Raw genomic sequence first — 27,111 nt, forward strand, 5'->3', positions numbered from 1 at the left:
AGTGACAGGTGGAGCCGCTGGCTGTGTTTGTGGCTCCTTTTTCATATAAAAACATTAAATAAAAAGCACAAATTAAGTTTTGGTAGCTTACTCTTTTTTTTATTTCAATCTTAAATGTTTTTAACGTGCCGTTCGGATTCCTTTATCAAGGCCACAAACAGTGGGCTAGTAGTGATTTCTCTCTGGAAAAAGTAACTTATATGACGGCCGTCTTTTTCATTAAGTAGCAGAAAGACAAACACTCATTTGGGGGCTCTAATGAAGGAAAACCTGCTGGTTTTCTGCCCCTTTTCAAAGCGTTAGAGTACCTGCACAGACGGCACACGTCGGCTCCTCACACTGAGTGCCCCGAGCTGGCAAAATGGCGGCGGCGAACAGCTCTTTGGGAACATGTTGATGACGTCACCAACGATGCGTCCACCTTCAAATACATCTCTCGCATGTTAATCATCCGATCGTATCTTATCTTTTTTTTTAGACCCGCAGCTTGTTTTCATGTCAAATTATTTGTAGTTTATTTTTTTTTGCCCACCTGCTCCTCTTCAAGCAAAGTAATGTTATTCTAAAGGAGCAGGCCGCTGTCTTTATTTTACTTATATATGGGATTCTGTTGTAAACTGATCGTGATCCAAGATAGATGCCAATTTAGTGTTATGTACTGAATATTCTTCAAAACTCAGGTTAGATGTTTGCAACTTAAAACCAACCAACTATGTTGAGTTGCAGCGTAAGCAGTGTAAATGCAGTGTGTAAGAAAAAAGTCCTCAATATGTTTTCTTTCCCTCGAGTTCAGTTGTCCCTTCACAGATGCTTTTCCATTCACTCCTGGCACATTGTTTGTGAACTTCACCTGTCCATCACTCTTTACGGGAATGCAGAGCTGATCCTGGAGGCCTCAGATGCCTGAGTTCATCGCACCAGGCCTTCAACTCTGAATGTACGCCCTCATAATCCTCAAACAAACCTCTGAGTCTGCGGGAGGCTCTAGCTTCATCCCCTGAACCACTCATTCCTCTTCAAACACTCCCCTAAGCATCTTTTTTTTTTTTTTTGAAAAGAGAGATAGTTTAGCGATCGACGGATAATGGAGATCTTTTTCAAGTGTTGTGTTTTGTCATCCGCCCCCTTGGAAGTCCACAGATTACTTCTTTTACACCTTATTCGGTTCTTTCCTTTCCTTTCCCTGACTGTTTGGCCGCTTGCCTTGGAACTATAAATATAAGCGCTTCCGTTGTACAATACGACCTGTCTTCCTGTGTGAGAGACACTTTCATTCAGAAACTGGAGGGTAGTAGTTGAATATCTCTAATTTATGGATGCAACATTATGCAGTTTATTGTTTAAATTCAGCCAATCAAGTGCCAACACTGAGAGTGCATCGTAAATGAAATCACAGGTGTAATGCTGATCATGTATCAACATGAATATTCATCCAAAAAGGGAAGATGAACATCCTATAGGAACTCTAGCTGCAAACAAAGGCTGTGGAATATAAATACATGAATATTCTCAATATCTATCAGTCAAGTCATTTAACGTGTATTATATTGTGTCGTTGCACTCTCTAGACTCTCTACAATCTGTTTATTTGCTCTTATGGATAGTTTGTTTGTATTGTGTGTATTTTAAAGGCAAATCTAAACAAGCCTCTTCAGCGGGTTTAGCCCACATGTAAAAAAAAAAAAAAAAGCGGCCTGAAAATTTTATTGGTTTCCCCAGTAGCAAAAATTAATCCTCTTCATCAAATGCCTGTTGGTAAATTAGACCTCAACTGGTGTTAAAACAGATAATTGATGCACCACATGGGACCCCCCGTGTGTTCTGCCCTTTGTCTCTTGGCTGAAATAATCCAATCCACTGATTCAAGTGTTTAACGACTGTTTGCCCTGCCAGCAGAGAATGCTAATTTCACTCTTCGTCGAGTGAGATTCAGACTCCCTGAAGGATTTACCCTCAGAAACAACTAACTCTAATCCTTTCCAATTATCTGCTGCTTCGATGACAAAAACATTAAGACCAACAGCTGATGAGTGGACTCATCCTGACACTTCATCCTGAATCTGTTTTGATTTGATTTCCTAAAACCAATATGTTTTAAGACAACACCAGTTGAGCTCCAGTTAGTCTGACTGGCATCTGGCTGTGTTCCAGTTAGAGATGCAGTGTTACAGTTTATTCGGCCTGTTTGACGGACCTCCCTCATCTTTACACTGGCTGCTTTAAAATGAAGCGTCTGTTGGGAGCTATTCTGGTTCATATAATTTTATAATCCAGTATTTAAATGTGAGCTGTGGAGCCAAGTCTGAGGTTAATTGTGACTCCCTTGCTGGAACTGAAATTAACTTAATTATTTTTATCATCCCAGTGGTGCTTATCTTTCTAAATGTAATGATTCAGTGATTTCATCATGTTATTACTTGCCAAATACCACTGTTCATTTTTTATTTTTTTTAGTTTTTATTTTTGGATTGTGAAATATGAGTGTGAAATACACAAAAAAGCTTTAATTTAAAGAGTTTTATGAATGGACAAAACAGAAGAAATAACGTGCCAGAAAAAGTGAAATATATTTGAAGGGGAAATTCAGAAATGTGTAGGAATCCTAAAGAAGTCTGTTTGGAAAGCAAAAACACCTGAAGGACTAAGCGACTATGGGATCAGGACTGAACACATCTTTGGTCTTTTCGTGTCTGATCTTGGTTCTGTCATTTTTTTTTTTTGTCTCTTCTAATTAATTTATAGCCTCTCTCTTGAAAAGTCTGCTTTTCTTTGTGAAGAATGTGTAACTTTGGAACTTTTAATTGAGCTCAATAATCTCAAAACAAGAAGTAATTTCACGTAGAGGCTGTGCCCAGGACCAGCTGACCTCTTGGGCCCCTCAGCTGGTACCTGGTGGACATGCTCATGTCCCATGGCTGCATTGAGGATGTAGAATGAAGAATCAGTGTTGGGCGTCAGTACAATATTAATATCTGATTTCATGTCAAACTCACAATCTAATATAGAAATGTAGTGATTTGGTTGAATCTGGGTTTATTATCCCAAGCTCGCATTCATGGGTCAATATAACATTACATGTCTCACAGCCGCCAAATTCACTTATAATTACAGCAGCTATTGAAGAATCTCATCGGTAATCTGCAATAATCTGTATTGGATTACATGTTGAAAGTAACTGGGGGGTCGCAACCCATAAATCCATCTTGATGCTCACGGTTTCTGGGCTCGCAGTGATAAGGGTTAAGCTGTATTGAAGCCGGATGGATGCAGAGATCAAAGTCTGCAGTCATAGCCTCAGAAAAATCCCACAAATCGTGCTCTCCAGATAAAATACTTGATGCTCCTATACGGCCACAGAGCCGCAAGGCTTCATGAACCCGCCCCCCCCCAACACACACACACACAACAAAAACAACCTGTTAAGGCATAAATTGAGTTGCCTGGTCTCACTGACCCCATTCCCTGCATTTTCAACATCACTATAATTAATCTTTCTCTAAGGATGATCACATCAGAGAACACATTGTCCCCAGTATGATATTCTTATATTTCAATAGTGCAGTCTTTCTGTTTACTTACACACATGCAACTGTATATTCAGACAAATATATATTCTTCCTGTGCATATATGGTTAAAATGTGCTGATAATTTTTGCCACTTTCTTTCTGACTGTCTCCGTACTTCCTTTCTCTGACTTGATATTTTTGTCCTTTCATATGGTTCAGGTTATTTAAACATAAATGCATGTTCTGACGAAAATATTTTTGAAAAGGAAATAATTTTGAGTTAGTACAACTTCTGAATAAATTGCAGTGGGATTGTGGCTCCTGGAAAAGCTTAAGTTGAACTGCACTCTGAGCGCCCACTGAGAAAAACAAAATGTATTTTTGTTTCAATTGAAATGATGTATTTCCCCAATTAAGAATCTTCTTTTATTTTGCTCATGTTGTAAAAATCTTTTGAAAGCAACCCTTTGTGCTCCACAGATGATTTTAATTTGACATAATGCCCGTTATGTCAAAGTGAAACATGATTTTGTGTGTATGTGTGTGTGTGAGTGAGTGGGAAATGTGCAAGATAAAAAAAAAAACCTGAACACAACTTAAATAACTCAAAGTCTTGAGAGTTATTTAAAGTGGAAATGAAATCTCAAGGTGAAAGTGTGCCAAAGAAGTTAAGTTTCAAAAAGGAAAAAGTTTCTGCGGATTCAGGGGAAAAAAAAAACAAAAACTGAGTCATGCATCATCAAATGGTGTGGTATTAAAAAAAATGCCAAAAAAAAAAGTTAGTTGAAGAAAAAGAATGAGAAGAAAGTTTGATTGATGGCGAGCACACAAATGAATTAGTCAAGAAATCACCAAACTGTGCATGTGATGATGACTCATATTTTGATGTATCACAGCACAAAACCCGTGATATTACTAAAAGAGCCTGACATGGATGACCTGTGGTGCTTAACCATGCTTCATGCTTCATGAGTTAACAGTGAGCATCTATCACTCGGATTCCTACAGGCTAATGTTTCTGGTCCTCTGGAGTCAGACTTGTGTCTGTCCCCCAGTGCAGAGCGGTAATGCTGCTATAGCAGCTGTAAATGTGTTATAGTATTGTACTCTGTCTCTCTATCTGTCAATCACCATCATCATCAGGATAAATTGGATGTTTCTCCGATATTGTTATCGATTCATTTTTATCTCAGCCCGCCATTCTGCAGCATCGAACAGCCTCCACTATTGATCTGCAGGCCTATTAAAACCTCGGGAACAACATGCTTTTTTTTTTTTTTTTTGAAATCCAAGACGTATATTTAAGAATAGAAATGAAGAAAAAAACAAAACAAAACGTGAAATCAATTTTTTTGGACTGATAGAAGCCAGAATGCGTCACCTTGAGCAGACGAAATCGAGGCTGTGGAGCAATCAGCTGGGAGGACTCTAATGATTTCATTTTTTCCCAGTTTTAAATGTGTTTGACTCGTGACAGGCTGTTGTCAGAGTTTATTATAGGTTTTATTTACCACAGTGATATGCGGCTGCATTTATATCCCCTGCTTGACTTTTCCCAGTACAGGTGTTGCATTCATGGCCTTTATCTTTGCCTACAGCAGCAGAAGCTGGCCTCTTTAATGCCAGATATGACCAAAGGGCTGGAGAAATGTCAGGCAGCTAACGGCCATTAGACACACTCCCGTGCGTGCACATGCGCATGTGCACGCACATTCCCCCTTTTGTCTACAAAAATCCTAAATGGAATCTACAGCTGAAAAGATTTCCTCGATTAGAAAATACAGAGGATCATTGTGACCTTTAACCTTTACACCTGTACGCATCTACAAATACACACATGATGGCCGGTCTCTTACCAGAGTTTATTTACTCTCAAAACTTTTCCTTTTCTAAATGTAATTTCACTGAGCAAAATATCTAATGAAATGAGATATTCATTTCAAAGGCGGGCCTTCGAATGTCAAACATGGTTTTAGTTTTTCCTAGGTTTGGCATCTTAAATAATGAAAAGTTAAATAAAATACCTAAATTATAAAAAATGACCTGAGCAGACAGAAAACCTGTCTGGCTGTACTCGCCAACCTTTTTTCAGGGAGGAAAAAAAATATATTCGAGGCAATTTGTAGAAGTAATATTTTAGGGTGAAAACTTTGTGCAAACACAGCCCTCAAAACTGAATTAAACCATTTATTTAACACATAACTGTCATTTTAGAAGGTGTGTTTAGACACCAGCCTCCACGCAAAGGAGCCAATATTTAATTTTACAGTAAAATAATGTCTTGAAACGGGCATTATACGTCAGAAAATGAATATTAGCGGAATAAAACTTTATGAATGTGATATTTGAAATTATTGTCTTACTCAAAAATCTAAATTAAAAGAGGAAAAAATCCTGCACTACAACAAACCTTCAATAAATCAAAGCTCAGCAGCAGTAATGCGATTTATTTATTAAAACATGGACAATGACATTTTACTGAGAACAAGACCATGACTCTACTGAATATTATGTCACTCATTATATGACTAGTATAGGTTATAAAGAACCTAAACAACCTCACAAATCATTTAGATAGGAAAAGAGATGTAATTGCTCAATATTAGTTCTTGAAATGTTTTTTTTTTTTTTGGCGCACCGAGCTCACCCTGCAGGAATGACTCCTGTGATGAAAGCAGGAGTAGTCTACCAGTGCCATCGCTGAGAAAAACACAGAAAAAAAGGTCCCCGCGTGTATTCTCTTACGTCTCTAAAATGGCAACGTGTCGAGGAATAACTTATCTATTATTGCAGGCGGTGGCACCAGGTCCTCCAGCTTCAAATAGAAAATCCTCTGCAGGCCCTGGATGCACAGAGTGCGGAGTTCAGGCAGTTTCTCTAAAAGTCTGGAGAGATGGTTGGACCAGCAGCTCGAGCCTCCGTCGCCGCACATCCCGCCGTCCTTTAAGCACTTGATAATGTTATTCTGCAGCTCCTCCACTTTCTTTGGCTCCTTCAGTCCATGCCTCTCTGTGCACGTTGAATAGGATTCAGGTCAAAATCACATTTACATGGTTTACAATAAAGATGATGCAAAATTAATGTTGCATTCTGACATTAAACTACACAAGTAGAGCTGGGCATAAATAATCCAATCTGAGCATCTCACCAGTGACAAGGGCCAAGGTACATATGCAGGAAAAAGTGGAGACGTCCATGTTCATCCTCTGCAGATTCCCAGAGAATTCCACGATGCTGTCAATCCACTCCCCGAAGCCTCTCAGGCACTGGAGCCGGTGCCACACTGACCCATCGCAGAAAATCAGCTTCCCATCCTCCGGGCTGGATCTGAAACATTATGACAGCCTGTGCTCAGAGTAAAAAGCTGAGAGGCAGAGGAGGCCATAAACCGCACGTTTACACTTTAATCTATGAGACTGGTGAAGAGAAACAGGTCAGAAGGCTTCTGCAGGCGTCCAGTATGAGTCACAGACATCATGCTGATATGTCAACAACCACATTTTTAGGTAGTGGACGACTTTACCTGTATGATAGCCGTAAAACAAAGAGCTCCAGGAAAGATGAATAGAAGAGAAGGTCTTGGTCATGTTTAGTTAGGGAGGTAAAGCCTGGGATCCTCTGCGCCCACCCACGAATCACCTCCATCGACCTGGTCAGGAGGTCGTAAAACTGCCGGACGTGCTGTGCGTCGTCTCCCGGTGGACTTTCGGGACTCTCCTTGAACTGCAGTGAAAGGTCACCAGTGGTATCAGGCAGGAATCAGAGGAAATAGCATCAATCTCTGCTGTGCTTTGTGCAAATTTGTGTGAGGACAAATCCTGCAAACTCTGATTACTTTGGAGTAGTCAAGGCGAGAGAGTGGAGGGTTTGACTCCACGTGTGCCCTGATGAGGGCGCTCAGGAGGGTGCTGACAGGTGAGGGCGAGTCTGAGAGAGCTTTAGGTTTGGACGGCAGACGACCTCTTCGACCTTTGAGACTGTCTGTCCTCACCACTACGGAGCATGGAGAGAAACAGGAAATAATTACCATCTCTTCAGGGGTGTGCTGTGCATTCAGGTGCAAATGAGGCTGATTTCATCCTCAGTCACATATGAAAGGCGGGTCTAAAGTGAATGAATTTACCTTCTTTGACCATTCCCACTGCAAGGCACTTCTGGAAGCGGCAGTATTGGCACCGGTTCCTTCTGCGTTTGTCCACAGGGCAGCTTTTGGCAGCCAAACACACGTACTTGGCATTTTTTTGCACTGTGCGCTGCATGAAGACAGGAAGGGGATATTTTTTTAGTGCGCAAAGACCTGTATTCGGGTCTTACTCAGCTCCAAAAAATATTTTTGTGATCTAAATTTTAATGACATAGCTTTAGAATCACCTTTGCCGCTCATTCATACCATCTATAAAACTATGCACAGTGTATAGCAAAGAACATTTTTCTGAACATATTCTAAAATATTGGTCTGTGGAAGCAATATCCTTCTGCAGAACTATATTCAAAGTGTTATTTACATAGAAAAAATGTTTTTCTGGAAGGAGATGAGAAATTAGCTCATGTGTTGCCATGGGAACCTTTTTGCTTTGGTGTATATTACAGAAAACAACTGAAAGAATCAGGATGACAAGTAACTTTGTCATATGTGTCACAATAATGTTACAAAAACCTGTCTTGAAGGCTTCCTAACAAATTGCTCCACATTCAGAGCCTTAAATGGGCCTTTGAAAATGACCAGCAGCACTCTTGCTCCTGTGGGCCATCTGAGGCAGTATAAGGCATTCAGCAGGCGGACAGGGCAGTCTGGGTAAATACAGGGTCGTGGTCATTCATAATTTGGAGAATTGCCCCGGGAATCTCCCCCAGAAAGAAGAAAGGGGCGGTTTTTATTCACAGCACGTTGCTGGTCATTTTCATACAAGACATTTGGCCCTAAAACGCAAGTGTCAAGGGATCAAAACGCGCATCTGAAGTACAATGTCCTGTTTACGAGGCCAGTCAGGGTTTTCACATTACAACCTAATACACTTTAATTTGCGTGTCGTGGCTGTGTGGTGCTGTGGAGAAGGTGAATAAATCCATGTCAAAAAGGGATGTTTTTGTGTTCGATTATTCATGAAAGTGTGATTAGATCTAATCTGTTAAAGGACAGTTAAGTATCTCCATGTTTTTCATGCAGCTGGATGAAGTGTCGGTGTCAGGGAACAAACCTTGAAGAAACCCTTGCAGCCCTCGCAGGTGCGCACTCCGTAGTGCTGGCAGGCTGCGTTGTCCCCGCACACGGCGCACAGCCCCTCGGCGCTCAGCGCTCCTCGGCCGGGGGTGGAGGGCGTCTGGTAGTCCAGAAAGGGGTGACTGTGGGCGAGCTGGAGCGGGTGAGGGAATCCCACGCCGGGCTGCTTTCCCAGGCCGCCGCCGGAGCCCAGAACCCCGGGGGTGTCCAGCGGCTGGTGCGCTCCGGCCGCGTCCAGGTTCATGGACAGGTGGAGAGTCCCGTCAAATTTCATCTGGCAGGTGGACAAGCTCTGGCCGTTGTGCTGCACATGTTTGAGGGAAAACAGGGAAAATCTGGATAGCGTGCTTTTCCTGTGCGCAGCCGCCAAATAGTCTTGTCGGAAAGTGTACGGAGAGCCGGAGTCGTCCCAGATGTGTCCCGGCGGGGTGTGGAAGCCGGACCCGATGGGGGTATGTGGTGAGGGGGACCGGTAATAATAAACGGAGCCCGGAGAGGGAATCAGCTCGTCGGCCTGGTGGGGGGGATGCTGGTTCGGCTGGTACCGCGGACAGCCTCCGTGCGCGTCCTCCACTTTGACGCACGGAAGCTCCCCCTGAACGGACATCTGGAAGAGGCACGGAGGCTTCACGTCGTACCCGGAGCTGTAAGAGTCCACCAAAGGGCCAAACCCGGGGCCCGACGTTGCAGCGGAGATCTCGCTGTTAGTAAGGTCCATGCTGAACTTGACAAACTCCGGAGTGAGGAAGTCGCAGCTGCGCTCTCCGCCGGCGCTCTGGGAAGCCGGACTGGCTCCCTGTGGAGAGGAGCCGCACGGAGTCTGGACACACGGCATGCTCCCTGCAAGTACGGACATCATGTAGTCAATCACAAGTGGGCCAACTGTGCACGGAAATATTCTTGTAGGTCTGTAAAATTGTCTCATTCTACTAATCTGACTTAGAGAACGCGGGGAAACAATCAGGACAGACTATAATCAGACTGGTGCTTTCACCAGTAAAAAAAAAAAAAAAAGTTTTCCAGAATATTTTGGCAGGCAAGGTCGAAAACAAGTCGTGCAACCTGTTGGTCAAACATTTTCACCTACTGAGACAAAGATATGAAGGCATCGAATCGTCTGTAAGGAGAACAGCATGCAAACCACAAAGAGCTCCACTGAGTTGTTACCTTAAAGCTCAAGTTGTCTTGTGTCTCAGAGGCTGTTATTTCCCGGTAGAATCTTCCTGGTAGGAAATAAAACACAAAAGAGTCACTCAAGAAGCTTTCCACTGACATAAATCCACTCATTCCATCATAAATTCTTGAATGAAAATACCTTAGACTTGTTTCCGGTGCAGGAAAACTGTGGTACATGATCCCATCTCTGCTGCAGCGCTGCCTTTGGCTCCGTCAAAGCTTTGTGCGCCAACCAGAAAAGTCCACTTTCTTGTGTGGAGCGCAAAGGAAATGACTGTTCACTTCTCCCACTCCTGGTTTCAAGACTGACTGTCAGTGACACCGACAATGTGCTTTTGTTTACGTGGTGCGCGTCCGGTGCCAAACCCCATTACGCACAAGCCGCGGAGGGGCGGGGTGGTGTGAGTGGGCCCTTTGGCTGCTGAGGGCGCAGAGAGCGGTTCATGTAATTTGGAAATAACGCTTGCGGCCCACTTTCTTGCAGTCTGCGTCATATTTTTGGCACTTTATTGTTATTTAATAAGCTGTTAGACCTGACTGGTAGGAGGTCATGTACAGGCAGCATATCAAATGTCAAAGTGCAGCTACTGGCTGATAAGATGTCATCATGTAGCCACTTCCCCGATCTCCCAGTTATTTCACCCACAGCAAGATGTAGTTTGTTTTTTTTTTCTTCTCCATGTCTCAGTGCTGAAAACAAGACGGATTGAGGAGACAAAGGGGACAGACACGTATTGTAAATAAAAGCTAGATTTAGATGTCCAGCTTTATTCTCCGTTTTGTATCTCTGTGTTTTCCATCTGTCGTGTTTGTGTCTTTGCACTGTGAGACGATCATCTCGTGTGTCTTTGTGGCTGTTTCACTTCACAGTGAGAACATTTCGCGTGTTTGGTTTGCGTTGTGTGCTCATTTTGTTTCATGATGTTTTATGGTTACTTTTAAACTGAGTTAGCTTATTTGGCAGAACTTCATCACGACCTTGAAGCTGTTTGCATTTAGTTTTTTTGTTTTTTTTTGCAGTTTTATTTCTCTTTGTGTGTTGTTGTTGTGTTTCACAGCCGTGAAGAGGCTGATCTCTCTCCTCTCCTCCTTGTCGCCTGAGGTGTGGACGGTGATGGAGGGAAGGCCGGCGTTGTGCAACCTCGCCCTGCTCTTACGTCACCCGCGTGGCCCCGCCTCAGCTCGAACAGCCATTGGACGAAGCCACCCGGATGCCGCCTTCCTATTGGCTGCCCGCGGCGTCAGTCACCGCCGCTCCGCTTCCTGGTTGTAGCTGTCAAACTCGGACTCCGGCTCCGACAGACGCAGATGTCCGCTGTCGCCGCCCTGCATCGCTCCCGTCCCGGTCAAATCAGCCGCAAAAAAGGAAATCCTGTAAGTGGGAATGTCTGTTGTATCAGCCGGTGGCTTTGTTTTTTTTTGGGGGGGCCTTTTAAAACCTGTTTAAAGAGTATTAAACCCGATATTTTATGGCAGAGAGCCGAACAACATCTGCAAGTTTCTTCTTGCTAGCACCTGTGAAATAACAACCCTCCTCCTCAGTCATAACGAAGGGCATGCTATTAACCTTCCTGTTCACGTAAAGAGCTTATATGCTGTCAGGGCGAGGGTTTTCCTCAAAGACCAAACCGAGCTGACGTTTTAATCCACAGCAAGATGTCAGATTAAAATAAGACCCACTTCCTCTTTCTGCGACGGCAAATGGAGCCAGGACCAACACAGCCGACCGGCGTCACACAGCCATTTCTGCTGCCTGCCGTTTGCTTTCTCCCCTTTTTGGTCATCATTTATCACTGAAAAGAGAGCAAAAGTGTAAAATAAGCCACGTGTTTCGGGCCCACAGGAAATTCAGGAAACTTCACTTCCTCCTGCTGACTCATAATGAGTCTGTGGATTGATGGGTATGTCCCAAAGAGGGACTGAGGAGAGGGATGTCCCAGCATCACTGTCCGGAGGAGGAGAGGCCTTCAACAGGGACAGCACTGTCCTGTCAGATGCCTCCTCTGGGATAATTATTGCCATTTTTGCCCTTTGTGGTGGTAATCAGCAGCTTATGGAGGGGTGTGAAAGTCTAAGGTATGCTCCAGGGTGTGAGAAGGCCACAGTATAAGATATACAGGCTGAGTATTGGTTTAGTATTCAATTATAGCGGTTATTTGAATGTGCAGTTCAGTCTGAGATAGGTTTAAAATGAACAGCGTAAACTGGGAATTGCTAGTTTTATTACTATTCTATTCCAGAATTTAGATATCAGCTACGAACTGAATGACAAAGCAATTAAAGGCGATGGCAAATCAGACGGGCAGTTGTTGCAAAAACAAACAAACAAACAAACAAAACCATAAAACGCATGTGATATTTAGTCCTGACAGGAAGTGATCCACTTATGTCAGTAGCCCATTTTTTGTATTGATAATTCAGATGGATAAATTATAAATCAGGTTTGGAACTGTATTAAAGCAAAGAGTTTATAATTTGGTCTTAAGTTGGCCGTAAAAATAAAACACTGATTTTTGGTGCTAACATTGGCTGACACAATATCATGCTAGTTGTAATAAGGTCATTTGTTAGACCAAACTGCTTACTGACATTTGTGCCATCTGTAGCTGTGTTTTATTAAAATGCATTAGAATCTGCTTCAGCGTATGCCACTCCCAGGAAATCTTTATTCAAAGTAAATTACAGTGGGAATGCAAATACTTTTTTGGGCTGCCCCTGGTGGGAATTGAGTCCCGCCAACCCCCCCTAGCCAGAGCTGCTATCATGTTCTGCTCATTATGGAACACAGGGTCATTAAACAGATTTGGAAACAGTCTCCTAACAGACACACAGACAAATATATTATTTTGTAATGTTTGGTGACAAGTTCTAAAAGCAGGGTGGTCTCTTAGTGAGTTTAGACGGTGTGACCTGTTTTTGCTGTTTATTAACCTGTTATCAGTAGATGGGTGACTCACTGTCAATTTCCCTTCTGATATAATTCCCTTATTTCAACTGTTGCTCATACTACAGCGACAGTTTGAATGACAATAAGATTGAGACTTTCTGACTGCTGTAACGATTTAATTTTGATTAGGTGCATCTGCCCCAAACCCAATCAGCTTAATAAGCTCTGTATTGGCCCTGATACCAGTCCAGTGTTTTTTTTAAGTATCCTGTATCACTATGAAAACCAAAATATCATCTGCATTATTAGTGACTACAATATGGATGCATTGGACATTGTTAATTGTCAAAGGACAGTTAATGAAATGTGTTAATGTTGCATCATTGGACATATAACGATTTTGCAAGAGTTGTGAACTAACCAATCATTTTCATTATTGATTAAGCTGTCGGTTCATTTTTTCAATTCATCAATTTGTCTGATCATGAAGTGTTTTAAATGTCAGAAAGAATAACAAACAACCATGACAGGCTACCAGAGGGAATGCAGTGTCCTTTAAGTGTGTACTTAGTTTGACAGTTTATGATTTTATTACGATAGGGCACAAAAAGTGTAACTTTTTAGTTAGTTTTTTTTTTTTTTTTTTTTAAAGAAACTATGCCAAACTTTTGATGGTTTCCACTTCTCAGATGTGAGAATATTCAGCTTTTTTGTGCTTAACTGAACACCTTTGAACTATTGAATGGACTTAGTGGACATGCAGTGCAAACAGTTGTTAGTTACAGCTCCTGGTTAAGATGTGTAATATATTAACAATATTTTTATGGTAAGTTTGCTCAGTATCCCTGAGTAATGACAGATCAACTTTATTCTGTGAAACAGGCATCAACACACAGTGATAGCATTCCTCTGCCACACCACTTCTCCTCCACGTGAACTTTTGTCATGCTGTTGCAGCAACCACTCTCTGCCCCACCTGGCATATAGAGTTCCCTCCCTTGAGCTTGCATGCCTCCTTCACATGATCGCCTGGCATGTCAGAGCTTTATAACCCGGGTGTCGCTGCACAGCCTTCTCACTGCACTTTACTGTCTCAGCAGGCCCAATGGCATTCAGGAAGGCTCTGAAGAGGACAGCCGTAATTGGAGGCGGGGCGGTCGCCACAGTTTTTGGCCTCTCACAACTAATCGAGTACAGGAAGGCGCAGGTAGGTTGATGAATAGAAACACCTCATGGCAGTCTGGTTTAGAGAAGAGCTGAAAAAAGTCTACTTTGTGAAGGAATGCTTTTTAGGGCATGTCCTGTCTAGATAATGGAATGCATGTTTCCTGTTGCAGAGGGCAGCATTTTACTTGGATTAGATCATAGCGTGCTGAGGAAATTCTAAAATGTTTTAGGTGCCATATAATGTAATTATAAAAGGTGTTAATATTTTTCTGAAAGTCATTGCAGGACAGCTTGGATTTTTATTGAGGGTGCGCTAAAGTAACAGTCACGTCTCAGTCCTGTCCAATAAGAACACTCGTCCAACACAAAAACACGTAGTACGCAATCACAACTGTTTCCAGTCACCAGTAAGGTGCATAATAAACAAAGCTTGTCAATGAGAGCTCACAGCTACTTATTCAAAGCAGGCAGACCCGGACCGGCAGCCATTATTCCCTTCTACAGAGCTGTCTATAAGGAAATGACACTGGCCTCAAACTCCAAATGTACGAACAGACAGGGAAGAGGCGCCATGTTGGACTCACCGTTAGTCTGCTGCTGTTAGCGGCCTCAGGAGGCTCCGGAGCCGCAGAGTGCTGACAGCAGGGTCGGTGCCCTTCTTCCCCCACATCCACAAGCCTCCGCCAGCCACAGACTCCCACTGAAGTCCGCGCTTTGGGCTTTTCTGCCTCCACATCCTTTTAAACCGTTTAAACCTGCTGAAAAGAATGAGCGCTAACGGTCAGTCCTCACCGGATGTGACAGGTTTTTAGTCTGTGTAGCTTTTAAAATAATAATAATAATAATAATAATAATAATAATAATTTAGTTTTGTGAGTGACATATTATCATAACTCATTAAAGAAAGCTGAACATTTTTAAATAAAAACAAATAATTATATTTGACTTTTTTCAGGTGAACTCAAGTCTTTAACAGGAAGGTGCAACAACAGGGAAACTTTTAATGGCAGTCTCATGACTGATGACACTGAACGCTGGCCTTGAAATAAACCAGCGTATGTCTTATTGTCAAGCTCCAAAACTCAGCCGCTGATCATGTTGAGTTGCACATGAATAACCCCGTGGCTTCATGTGAGGAGAAAAAAAAAAACAGCTGTGTTTCCCCCTGACCTTTGACCTGACGTAGGGCTATTTGAGACTTGTCACAATACATACCAGGCCGTTATTTAACTGTACAACCTAATGTGGACTCTGTTTTGTGTCTTGGCACGATATTGTCTTCTCTTGCCCCGGTCCTCTCAACCAAGCATGGATGGGTAAGCAAGAAGTCAACCCTGATGAAATATAATTATTTTCACAATGGTTTGTAATCATGCATGCATCTAATCCCAGTAATTGCAATGCTGATGAGATGAATGTCCGTCTTGTCTCCTTTAGCAAGGGCACATGGCTTGGAGAAGATTTCAAGACAGCGGCCGATTGGCTATTAGCATGGGCCTTGCTGTGCCTTTCACTGACTTAACTTGATTACGGGTGGCACGCTGGGACTTAATTCTGCGGCAATGTTTGCCTCCATGCATCATCAAAAACAGACAATGATTATATCATCGTGTTGTTTGCGTTTGCAGAGCTAAATTACTAATGCCTGCTAGTATTTGCAAGTCAAATGCTATACTGGCTTCAAAGAAGCTTGATGCAATCATTTAGCCTGAACTGCTAAATAGAAAAATGAATAAATATTTCATTAGAAGTGAAATCCCACATCCTTGTATGAAAGTGGAGTTTGTTTGTGTGTGTATGTGTTTATTTTTTTATTTTTTTATTGAAGTTGTGATTATTTCTTTAAAGTAATTATTTATATTAATCAAATAAATGACATTCAAAGAAGATAATTAGATTTTTTTTTTTTTTGGGGGGGCGGGGGTTCCAAATTTGAGTAGCATGTTGTAGCCATTAACAACCGCTAGTAAACTTTTCTTTTCTACTAACCACATGGGGAATGTTTTCTAAGCAACACTTCACTTGGAAACTAAAAGTGAATGTGAGACATCATAAGCACGTTATCATTTCACCAGGGACAGCTTTTGAGAAAGCCAAACATTTTATGTACTTTGTTCAACTCATGTACATCGTTAAAAGTCCTGCAAAATATATTTTAAGGTTGCAAACAGTCTAAAGGTAGACCTGCATTACTTTTTTGATTATAAATCAGGTCTGGGTTCTATGTTAATACTGTTAAAGTATCAAAGTGCTCAGTCACCGCCCTGTCACTCCAACAACATGCTTCTGTATATACATTATGTTCCCAACATATTGTACAGAAGCATACCACTGTATGTCATACAGTAATCTCATTACACAGCCATACCAAATCCATAATGTATGAAAATGATTGCAAGTCATTATATCACATTATTCTATGAGTCGATTACAATGCAAGACAAAGGCAGAAACACATTACACCGTGAATGTGTATGCAGTGTGCTTATAATGTTTCAATGTGCGACTCAAGGCAAGTGTTGCTATATGTCTCTTTAAAAGTTAAACATGGAAATTAACATCGAAACTTGCTATTTTACTAAATGTGCTAAGTTCTGTGTTGCTCTTTGTGCTTTTCTTTGGTGTCGTACCCAGGCTCGGCTAGACAATGTGGCAGCAGTGGCGGACCTGAACGTCCCCTATGCCGAAGAGTTCCCCTCTCGGCAGGCCCAGCTCACGGCGCTGAGAACCACTGAGGAATTTGATGTTCTGGTTGTTGGGGGAGGGGCCACGGGAGCAGGATGTGCCTTAGATGCTGTCACACGCAGTAAGCTCGCTGTCAAACAGGTCCTATCTGCTTTCAAGCACATTGCTCTCCTGGGATCAAACAGGTTTCCGGCTCTGTAATTGTCCTTATCAGGCTATGATGGAAGGAGGGGAACGCCTCATGGGATGTTAACATGCTCTTAGCTGTTACTTTATACTCATAACTATCAGTTCGATGTTTTGTGAAGATATTTATGCAACTTTCCTCTTAGCTGTTACTTTTCATAGAAATGTGGTGCATTCTTCTCCCCTACACTTGTACAGCTTTGCAGTTAAAGTTGCACATTGTTTGAAGAGCTTGGTCATACAGTATATAACCTGTATGAGTGCAACTCAGTTTATAGTTTGAATGCGTATTTGATTTTACATATAAAGCGACTTGGGATAAGACATTTCAACAGTGTTGTAGTTCTACCAAACAGCTCATCATGCATGATTGTCCTCAGACCTGAAGACCGCCCTTGTAGAGAGGAGCGACTTCTCTTCAGGTACAAGCAGCCGCAGTACCAAACTAATCCATGGAGGAGTCCGCTATCTTCAGAAGGCCATCATGCAGCTGGACTACGAACAGGTTCCCCTCCATCTTTGTGTGCCCCGTCTTCTAATCACGCTCTCCTGTCAGCACTTTTTAATGCTCACTTTTCTTCTGGAACAGTACATGATGGTGAAGGAGGCCCTCCATGAGCGAGCCAACCTCCTGGAAATAGCACCTCACCTATCAGCGCCGCTACCCATCATGCTTCCTATCTACAAGTAAGTGTCAGACTAGAAGTGAGCATAGGACAAAAGGAGAAGAACAGCAAAGACACAGCATCGTGCTCTTTACCGAAAAATGTTATTTAATTTCTGTTTGTTGGCCTTTGACGACCAAATATGTGCTTGTTTTAAATTACCAAGATGGTGGCAGTTGCCTTACTACTGGGCAGGGATTAAGATGTACGACCTGGTGGCTGGGATTCAGTGCCTGAAAAGCAGTTACATCCTCAGTAAGACCAAGGCCTTGGAGCTGTTTCCCATGCTGAAGAAGGACAAGCTGGTGGGAGCGATCGTCTACTACGATGGTGAGCTGGCGCACCCTTGTTGGCTTTGCTTTCAACTGGATGCTTTCACATAGACACTAGCAACTGCGGCAAATGACTGCACGCTGTCTCAGTGACTCGTTGAAAATGTGGCTTTTTGAATTTTTCTAAATATGCTGTTCCTTTAGCGTACAACCAAGAGCTCCCTCAGATGTAGATCTTGCCGGTGGCGTTGACTTGTCCACTGGTCCCCGGCGAAATGTGTTGACAGGCTGGTAGGTTGCCTGCCCTCCCCGTGGGAGTGAAGGTTGCGTGTTGCCTGGGTGGGTGCGGAGGAGAGCCAGACATATGCTGTGTGTCCAGCTGAGCGTGAGGAGATTCACACCGCGGGCATTGTTTCCTTTCCGCCACTGAAAATAACAACTTGAAATCCGCGGCTCCTTCGTCTCTTACTGTAGGCTTCACTGAGTATCTGTTACTCTTGACCAATCACAGCTTCATTTAATAATATTTTCACAAATCAGATATTCATCAAAATCTGCTTGTTCCTGATGAGTAACAATTAAACTCTGTGCTTCTTGACAAGGTTCTAACTTTTTTCGTTGCTTCAGTTCCATGACAACAATGTTTTGGAGGAGGCTTTTTTTCCAGTCAATTTATCACATCGAAGCTTGAAGTTTCATTTTTGAAACCAAAACAAAAACATCCTTTTTCCCCACAAATGTTAAATGGAAGTAATCCTGCATAACTGGATTTACTGCAGCCTGGAAAAAGGACAGAGCATTTTGCTTGGTGCAAAGCAGCATATGTTTGAATTCCTCCTCCTCCTCCCTCTCCCCACCATCATCTGCTCTGAGGGGGGACAGGACCAGGATGGTGGAGGGGTGGGGCGTCTTTTCTCCAATTACGCCGTCTGGAACAATCACGCCCGTGACATTTCGAAATCTGACCTTCTCTCCTGGCGGTGTAAAGCGCAGAGGAGCGGTGTTGTCGTCCGTCTGACCAGCTGAGCAGCAGCTATTTCTCCCGCTGTCTTGGTTACCGCTGCTCCTGCCACCACTAGCAACAGCAGAGGCTCTTTTTACTCTCACAAACACGGCAAATGTGTGGGCCTTATGTGTATCCTTATCAGTTTGAATTAGCTGTGTGTACATTTGTTTATACGCTCCGGACACTCACTGTGTTTATGCTGCAGCCATGACTCTCCCTCCAGTGGTTCACTGCTGGTGCACTTCCTTGGCTGTTCCTAATTTTTCGCCCCCTTTCCTGCATATTTATGGGAACAATGAAAAATACTTCATTTTAATGTATTCATTAACATCTTCAACTCACATATTAATGACATGAATTCAGCGGAAAAATGCTTGATTATTTCATATGAGCAGATTCAGCTCTCAGTTACATCACCGTGATGGGTAAATGAGTTTGATCCCGCCTCCCTGTATAGTCTGTCCACTGTTGTTTTAATTTACCTCTCCTCTTTGTTCCCAAAATGGTTTTGGAAACAAAGCTTGTTTTACTTTGACACACACTGTAGATCAGTCTAGGTAAGACATGCTGACACGGAAGCCGCTTGTAAACACAATAAGCACACACAACGCTGGCTGAGGATTAGAAAAATAGATTGCACAATAGAAGACAGATTCCTCACAGGAGTGTAACGGAAGTGTGTCGTGGAAGGAAAACAAAATCTCACCTTTTATAGCTTTTCCAGAGACAATCGAGACGAGAACAGGGCAGGCCACAGCTATAACAAGGCAGTAAATCATAAAGCAAATCATTGTATTAACTTAAATATCAAAAAGTCTGGAGCGCTCTGTCACTGTTCTGCTCTGTCCCCTTTAGGCAGACACAATGACGCCCGTATGAACCTGGCCATTGCCCTCTCTGCCGCCCGCTACGGCGCCATCATTGCCAACTACACTGAGGTGGTTCACCTGCTAAAGACAAAAGACCCCCAGACGGGCAAGGAGAAGGTGTGTGGTGCTCACTGTAGGGACGTCATCACAGGTGAGTCACGCGTGGTCCTTTTCAGATGCTTTTATTGTCTCTAGGTTGGATTTATTTTATTGTCAGAGAACCCACACTCATGTCCAGTGCGTGAGGAGAGTCAAGATAAATGTGATTGGCTCAGAAAGGGTCGATAGATATCAAGGGTTAAAGAGACGGCTGAGCAGTTGTCTGTCTGAAGAGGTGAAATTATTAATCAAGCACTTTTCAATTGTTGCTGGTTTGCATGAAAATGAATAAATATTGGAGTCAAATGACTGATTTCAGTGCATTTTCCACTGAAGCCCTAAGAAACCCTGACCCCCCCCTCTTTTTAACAGGACAGGAATTCGACGTGAAGGCCAAGTGTGTTATCAACGCCACCGGACCTTTCACAGACTCACTGAGGAAGATGGACAACCAGCAGACCCAAAACATCTGCCAGCCCAGCGCTGGTGTTCACGTCGTCATGCCTGGTTACTACAGGTACTACATCCCACTGCTATTTCCAATGCATGAACCTGTACATATTTGTTCGTCTCTGGTTTCCCATTGCTCTTTGTAAATATTAATGTGGATAAACTACCCAACCCATACTTATATGCATAGGACACTCTTCTTCGGTTAAGATACAGCAGGGCAATAGAACGGTTTTGTTCAAGTCGGAGGTTTTAAAGATCATCGAAGCTTATTGAGTGAAACCCAAGGGAGCGCGAGCCCTTTGAACAGCCGCAGAAATGCCAACCACCTAATTCTCTTCCTACGTTTCTCCCGTATTCTCTGCCCCCCCCCTCCTATTTTCTTCCTCTCTGACGCCTCACCTCCTCACTTGGTCTCCACCTTCTCTTTTCCTTCTTTGTGGCTCTTAATTCATCTTTCAGACACCAATTCACTGAAATGGACTTTGATAATCTACTGAACAGTAAAATATTATTGTCATAGCTGCTGCTGTCACTTTTATCAGCTCTGTGAGCTTTTGTAATAAGGACTCATCTTATGTTTGTCTTCCATTTCTACAGCCCTGACAACATGGGTCTGCTTGATCCGGCCACAAGCGATGGCCGTGTCATCTTCTTCCTGCCCTGGGAGAAGATGACCATCGCCGGCACGACTGACACCCCCACCAATGTGACGGCTCACCCAATCCCCGGAGAGGATGACATCAACTTTATCCTGAGGGAGATCCGCAGCTACCTCAGCCCTGACGTAGAAGGTGCAATAGTTTCTGTTTTGAAGAGCAGTCACGTGCTGCTTATTCACTTTCAAACTGCGTCAGTTTTGTTGGGTTATGTGATGTCACCCAGAGGCAGCTCATGTGAACTGTTGTGCTTGTTTGTGTGTCAGTTTTGATCTTTTCTGGAACATGGCTTTTGTTAGTTTTGAGAATTTGAAGTCTACAGCTTAAAAAGAAGAAACTGTTTGCGTCATCAAAGATCAAAATGTTTCTGTGCTTGCTTTTGGCTCACAACTTTAACTCAAGAGAGTGGAAGAGACATTTCAGTTTTTTTTTCTCATATTTACTTACAACTTACAACTCCTGTAAGCTGCAGCTTTTTGAATGAATCATCACTACTATATTAAAACTCAATTTCTAAACATTTTCTACATTAGATTCTACAACCGAAAAATCTTTCCATCTAAGCTAAACAAATTTAACGCTGCTTTAGTGAGAAGTACAAACATGACGGTTTGTTTGTGCCTGTGTGGTGTGTGCAGTGCGCCGAGGAGACGTGTTGGCAGCTTGGAGCGGCATCCGGCCCCTGGTGACTGACCCCAACTCTAAAGACACTCAGTCCATCTGCAGGAACCACATCGTCAGCACCAGTGACAGCGGACTGGTCACCATCGCTGGTCGGCTGGTTTTTCTGTGTTTAGAACCTCTAGAGATGACGAATAATGCCTTTTCTTGACATGTGATGTGAAATGTTGTCTGTGTCCAGGTGGGAAGTGGACTACTTACAGGTCCATGGCCGAAGAAACTCTGGACGCAGCCATCAAAGCTCACAACCTCTCAGCTTCGCCCTGCAAGACTGTCGGTCTGCTGCTGGAGGGGGCCAAAGGCTGGACGCCAACCCTCTACATCCGCCTGGTGCAGGACTACGGCCTGGAGAACGAGGTAAGAACACAGCAGACAGAGCCACAGCTTTTAATTTCAATTTGGCTAAAAATAAATAAATACATAAGTGAAACAGTAGAGAGAGAAAGAAACCGCAGTCTCAAACCTAAATCTCCATCGTAAACGTCCTCTTAGTTCCTCCTAGTGTCAGGTCATCAACCTCCAGTTTGTCATTTGGCCAACACTGTCTTGGTTTTCTAACACCAAAGTCAGAAGACGGTGGACTGCAGAGGAGGGAATCAATATTTATAGAATGTTTATGACCCATTCTGGTTTTTGGAATGAGTCGGTACAGTCGGACGCTGTCCATGTTTTCAGACAGTTACCGCAAATATTGTAAGGTTGATATTTTGTGCCTACCTGACAGAACTCTGCAGTGTTTGATTAAATAACTCCAGTCACACCCCAATCAGTGGTTTTTCCTCCTCACTAAAACATCTCAGCACGGCAAGAAGAGACCTTTAACGACCCACCGTACACAAGACCAGACACACACAGACACACACGTTCACCAGCTAACAACCCTGTAAAAGTTTGCTCCCTCAGACACATCCGTGGTCTTCTTCTTCTTCTTCAGCAGCAGCAGGGCTGACATTAAAGACGCTGCTGTAACAAAGCTGACATTTCTGCTACACAAAAGACTGGACACACGATGAAACACACTGTATGCTGAACAATTTATCAATGGCATTAAGTAAGGGCACATTGATTTACATCAGCTACTTGCCATCTTTCCAATAATTAGCCTGAGCATTTTCATTAAGTCCAATAGGACATTGTTTCATGAAGAAAAAGTACTTGTGCGCTGAGTGCCTACAGTGTACTTACTCCTCATTAGAGGCGTTCGGCGCCGGCGCTGCTGTTCTCTCAAATATTCCTAAAAGGTCACTGTTGATATTTGGACAGCATTTGCCCTTTCCACATGATCGGCAAGCTGACGATGTGAATGGCAAATAGACCTCTTGTGTTCTGTAAATATATACGACACCTCACTGACAACGTGGTGCTAACGTTTATCGTTTAACTCCGAAGAGGTGAAATCCATCATCAGGGGCTGCTGCTACATTTCACATGAGAGGACAACATACTACTGTCATTTATTTGAGGGCTGCACACTTTACTGAACTACATACTTATTGAATTCAATGAAATCACACAGATTTTGTTCAAAAGTTAGAGCATGTGCGCACCAACTCAGCCCCTTTCGGACGTTTTTCTTTTTCAGTTTAGCCCTGAATTGAGTAGAGATTGTTAACACATGAATTAATATTTATATGCAAATGCAATATGCAAATGTAAGCCTGACGAGGTCATTCGAATTGAATCTTTGGGATTGATGGTTTATCGTTTTCTCTGTGCACAGGTAGCACAGCATCTGGCCTCGACGTACGGCGTGAAGGCTTTTGACGTGGCAAAGATGGCTCATGTCACTGGGCAGAGGTGGCCGATTGTCGGGAAAAGACTGGTGTCGGAGTTCCCGTACATAGAGAGCGAGGTGCTCTACGCAATTAAGGAGTACGCCTGCACTGCCGTCGACGTCATCGCCCGACGAACACGCCTGGGCTTCCTGAATGTGCAGGCGGCCGATGAGGCCCTGCCACGCATTGTGCAGATCATGGGGAAAGAGCTGGACTGGAGTCAGGAGAGGAGGACGGTATGATTTCTATAGTTTTCTGTTTCTTTACTAAGTGCATGAAGGCTGAACTCTACAATCTGTTTCATGCTGCTCAGTGTGGCACCTGAAAAGAGCCTTGAGAAAAACCACATTATGATTTAATGCCACACAAATAAAACTGAAACGAAGTGAATCCAGCTCAGTCATCTAGAATTCATGAATTCAGCTTGAATTCAAATGTACAGTGAATAGATCTATGCTCTTGTTTTTAGTGGATTATTAAAGTCTCAGTAATCCAAAACCCCTGTTACTGCAGCAGGCTGCACTGAGAGGGACTCCAGCTGAAGAGTTTTTTTTTTTAAATCTATGTGTCTTTGAAATAACAAGAGGAATGGTTGTGGAGAGACAGATGGCAAATCTATTCACCAGTTTGACCAGAATAAAATAAAGATCTGCTGCTTTTCTCTGTCTAACTTTCCAAGTACCACATCCATGGGCAGATGAATTCTGGGAAATGGTGGTGAAATGAACGTACATTATTAATTTGTTTGCTGCAGCCGTAGATAAAACTACACATACCAACAACAAGTGGTCATTTAAAATGGTAGTTTGTGTGTTGAAGGTGTCTGTATAAACTCAGCGTGTACTCAGACACACACAGCTCCCCCGCTTTCACGCATTTAGTGACACTCGTCCTCTTTGTCTCTGCCATCGAACCACGTCGTAACCAAGGCAACAGCGACAACAGGCCTGCTCTCGAGTGTGCTTTATATGTTTGAGGGTAAAGAGACTGAACAGTGCTCAGTGGTTCTAACTCCTCTGTCTTTGTCTTTCTCTCTCTGCTGACATGAATCCAGGCGGAGCTGGACGCAGCCAGGAAGTTTTTGTACCAGGAGATGGGCTACAGGTCTCGCTCTGAGCAGCTGACCAGGACCACTGATATCAACTTAGACTACCAAGAAGTGGTCAGGTACGTACTTCCCTTCCTTTTTATTACGCATCAGCCAAAAAGCCACCATCAGTTCAGTTTGCTTTGCTCTGCTGAATGTAAAGAATTATTTAGCCCCAGTCAGCAATTTAAGTTGTATGTTTGATGTCGTTTCAAGAAAGCAGAGATTTGTTGAGATCTGTCTATTTGCAGTTACTAAAGTCAAATGCTAATAACGGTCAGAGAGAATAACTGCTCGTCTATTTGACAGGTACAAGAAACGTTTCCACAAGTTTGACAAAGAGAGCAAAGGATTCATCACCACTGTCGATGTCCAGCAAGTTTTGGACGTGAGTTTCCCTTGATCGGCTGCACTTTTCAGCCTCTTTTTCTTCCTGTCTTTACTCACGTGTCTTTGTTATCGATTATTGATCCCTGCGGTTGTTTTTCATCTCTGCAGAGCATCAATATCCACATTGATGAGAATTCGCTCCATGAAATCCTTAATGAGGTGGACCTAAACAAGAATGGACAAGTTGAGTTTGATGAATTCCTGCAGGTACGTCACAGGCACACAACGATAAGACAGTGAGGAGACCGAGCTGCTACATCAGATAACAAATATTCGTGTCAGCACTGCCCTCTTCTTCTTCTGCGCTTCTTTGTTTTATCAGGCATCACTAGTTAAAACAGTTTCCGAGCTCGAGCAACTGCTTTAGGAGAAAATGACATAATTCCAATTGAATGAACATTATTGATTTTTACACTTCCTTGTCAATTTTCCTGTGCAGCAGGTTGAGTCGAAAAATAACGTTTCTTCCGTCATTAAGAAAGAGTTAGAAATTAAACATGGCTGAGGTGAAAAAAGACAGTGGCAGTTTCACACAAGGAAAGCTGCAAAAGTACAATAAATACCCATTCATATTTAATACTCTTTCACTAGAGAAAGCGGTCGTCATCCATTTCTTTGATAGTTATCGACATTTACTGATGAAGAACTGAATTCTGTGGAAGGTGGAAAAGCTTGTAAGAGACGAGTGATTTTTAAAAATGGCTCTGGAAAAAGAGAAAAACAAGGCACACTGATCTCCAAACTGACAGGTAACATTTGGTGGATAGTGCACGTTGTGGCGTGAGTGTGTGAGGAGGGGGATGGTTAACACCTAACACCTCCTGCCAGTGTCTGCCCCCGCGCACCAGCGCAGCAAACATGAAGGCTGGATAATAGACGCTCTGGGGAGCGCCCTCTGGTCAGAGAGAAATGTTTTCATCCTGCAGGAAAGAGGTCAAACGGCGCTCCTTGTATATTCTGTAACATTCCACTTGGTCACTAAAGCTGGAGCACAAATGACTCTTTCCTCCACCTGAGACAGGAGAACGGTTGATGATCGGTCGCTGCCTGCTGGAGGTGTGAAGTGTAAATGAGAGAGAGAGAGAGTCTTTGTCAGCCACTTGTGTAATGAGCCTGAAGTGCGTCCAGGTCTGCAGCCAAATGACTCTCATTATCAGCAGTCTGCTGACAGGTGCTGATTTAGTCGTCGTTAGGGAGTCTTCCTCAGTGAAGAAAGCAGCTCTTCTATGGACCAAAAATCTGATCCCTCATCAGTAAAAGCTGCCGCTGTTTTTTCATGCTCAGTGTCCATATTTGTTTCTGCTTGTGTGAACGTCCGACCCGCTGAGGGACAGCAAACAGCGTAGCTCTGCTGAGCCCTATAAGGCTGAGGCCGTGTGTCCTGTGTGTCCTCTGCAGCTGATGTCCGCCGTGAAAAAGGGGCACGTGTCGGCCAGCCGCCTGGCCATTCTGATGAGGACGGCCGAGGAGACTCTGGATAAGAGAGGTCCGGTGACGGTGGACCGGAGCGGGGGCGGAGTGTGAGTGCGGCAGAGGCAACAAGAGGAGAGGATTTCACAGAAATGGCACCATTTGAATGACAATATTGCAATCAAGAATGCGGCGGGATGAATATGGCCGAATCAAGTGCAGACCAGCGATACTCCTGAGTGTGTTTGTGGTGAAATCCTATCTAATGACTGGGATTAGTGATTGGGCCTCTGATTTTACACAGCACACACTGTCTCTACACTACCTGTGAGTTCTAAACCTCTTCATTTCAACATAATTGACGCTGACTGTTGTCTAAATGCTGCCATGCAGAAGTTTCACTTTATTTTACAGGCCCATAAATTTTTCATCATGCTCTCTTCAGCCTTTTTTTTTTTGGTAGAAAACTAAAATAGAGAAATTAGAGGCGGCGTTCACACAACTGGGACTGTTTTTAAGACCCAGCATCCTAGAAATACGTGAAACATGCCTCAAACATTACTTTCAAGCACTGGTGGCTCACTCATCACTTAGTATTTACACCCACAGTGCAAATAGGCAGCTTGGAATAAATAGAGAAGACGTGAAAGCCACAGGCAGGAAACTGTCACCTCCAGGAAATGATGTACCTCCAGAATAAAGCTTCACCGACCACTCCAGTGAGTTTCTGCTCTTAGCGTCAGGTCATTTCTAAAAGCTCTTTAAAGACAAACATGCTTCTCTCCATCCGCTGTTGCACTACCAGCAAATTACTGATCCTGAGGTTTACATGACTAATGAGGTTTCCAGCTTTACTCTTTGTGGACTGTGATGCTCTTGAATCACTTCTGTTCTTCGATTTCATATATTTAATATTTTT

The 27,111-nt window shown here is 43.2% G+C and overlaps 2 protein-coding genes across 5 annotated transcripts; one reads left to right on the top strand and one right to left on the bottom strand.

The window, feature by feature from the left end:
- Positions 1-5,939: 5,939 nt before the first annotated feature.
- On the bottom strand, positions 5,940-10,184 carry LOC115051615 (nuclear receptor subfamily 4 group A member 2-like). The gene is made up of 8 exons (XM_029515111.1): positions 10,044-10,184; positions 9,896-9,951; positions 8,706-9,568; positions 7,631-7,760; positions 7,343-7,500; positions 7,031-7,230; positions 6,656-6,834; positions 5,940-6,516 (listed from the first exon to the last, which is right to left on the bottom strand). The coding sequence occupies exons 3-8, from the start codon at positions 9,561-9,563 to the stop codon at positions 6,257-6,259; spliced, it is 1,785 nt and encodes a 594-aa protein (XP_029370971.1). The 5' UTR covers positions 9,564-9,568; positions 9,896-9,951; positions 10,044-10,184; the 3' UTR covers positions 5,940-6,256.
- A 971-nt stretch (positions 10,185-11,155) lies between these two features.
- Positions 11,156-26,911, top strand: gpd2 (glycerol-3-phosphate dehydrogenase 2 (mitochondrial)). Of its 4 annotated transcripts, none has more exons than XM_029515069.1 (17): positions 11,156-11,278; positions 13,889-13,998; positions 15,266-15,274; positions 16,593-16,764; positions 17,210-17,334; positions 17,419-17,516; positions 17,661-17,824; positions 19,628-19,792; positions 20,113-20,257; positions 20,791-20,984; positions 21,488-21,622; positions 21,712-21,887; positions 23,251-23,541; positions 24,360-24,472; positions 24,702-24,780; positions 24,891-24,989; positions 26,181-26,911. In XM_029515069.1, exons 2-17 carry the CDS (start codon positions 13,897-13,899, stop codon positions 26,304-26,306), a joined length of 2,193 nt encoding a protein of 730 aa, XP_029370929.1. In that variant the 5' UTR covers positions 11,156-11,278; positions 13,889-13,896; the 3' UTR covers positions 26,307-26,911. The 4 variants fall into 4 exon arrangements, with proteins under 4 accessions (XP_029370929.1, XP_029370949.1, XP_029370940.1 ...); XM_029515080.1 differs by having other exon boundaries at positions 11,163-11,278; positions 13,892-13,998; XM_029515089.1 differs by lacking the exon at positions 15,266-15,274.
- The last annotated feature ends 200 nt before the right edge of the window (positions 26,912-27,111 follow it).

This window comes from Echeneis naucrates, chromosome 2 (genome assembly GCF_900963305.1).
Source record: "Echeneis naucrates chromosome 2, fEcheNa1.1, whole genome shotgun sequence".
NCBI lineage: Eukaryota > Metazoa > Chordata > Actinopteri > Carangiformes > Echeneidae > Echeneis > Echeneis naucrates.

Bases quoted from the DNA above. Each gene is read 5' to 3' on its own strand.
- LOC115051615 (XM_029515111.1), bottom strand. From the start codon at position 9,563: ATGCCGTGTGTCCAGACTCCGTGCGGCTCCTCTCCACAGGGAGCCAGT. The intron at 6,835-7,030 runs GTAAAGTCGTCC...ATAATGTTTCAG, and splicing joins GTTTTACGGCTATCATACAG to ATCCAGCCCGGAGGATGGGA. The intron at 6,517-6,655 runs GTGAGATGCTCA...CAACGTGCACAG, and splicing joins TACCTTGGCCCTTGTCACTG to AGAGGCATGGACTGAAGGAG.
- gpd2 (XM_029515069.1), top strand. From the start codon at position 13,897: ATGGCATTCAGGAAGGCTCTGAAGAGGACAGCCGTAATTGGAGGCGGG. The intron at 17,335-17,418 runs GTTCCCCTCCAT...CTTCTGGAACAG, and splicing joins TGCAGCTGGACTACGAACAG to TACATGATGGTGAAGGAGGC. The intron at 24,473-24,701 runs GTACGTACTTCC...TCTATTTGACAG, and splicing joins GACTACCAAGAAGTGGTCAG to GTACAAGAAACGTTTCCACA.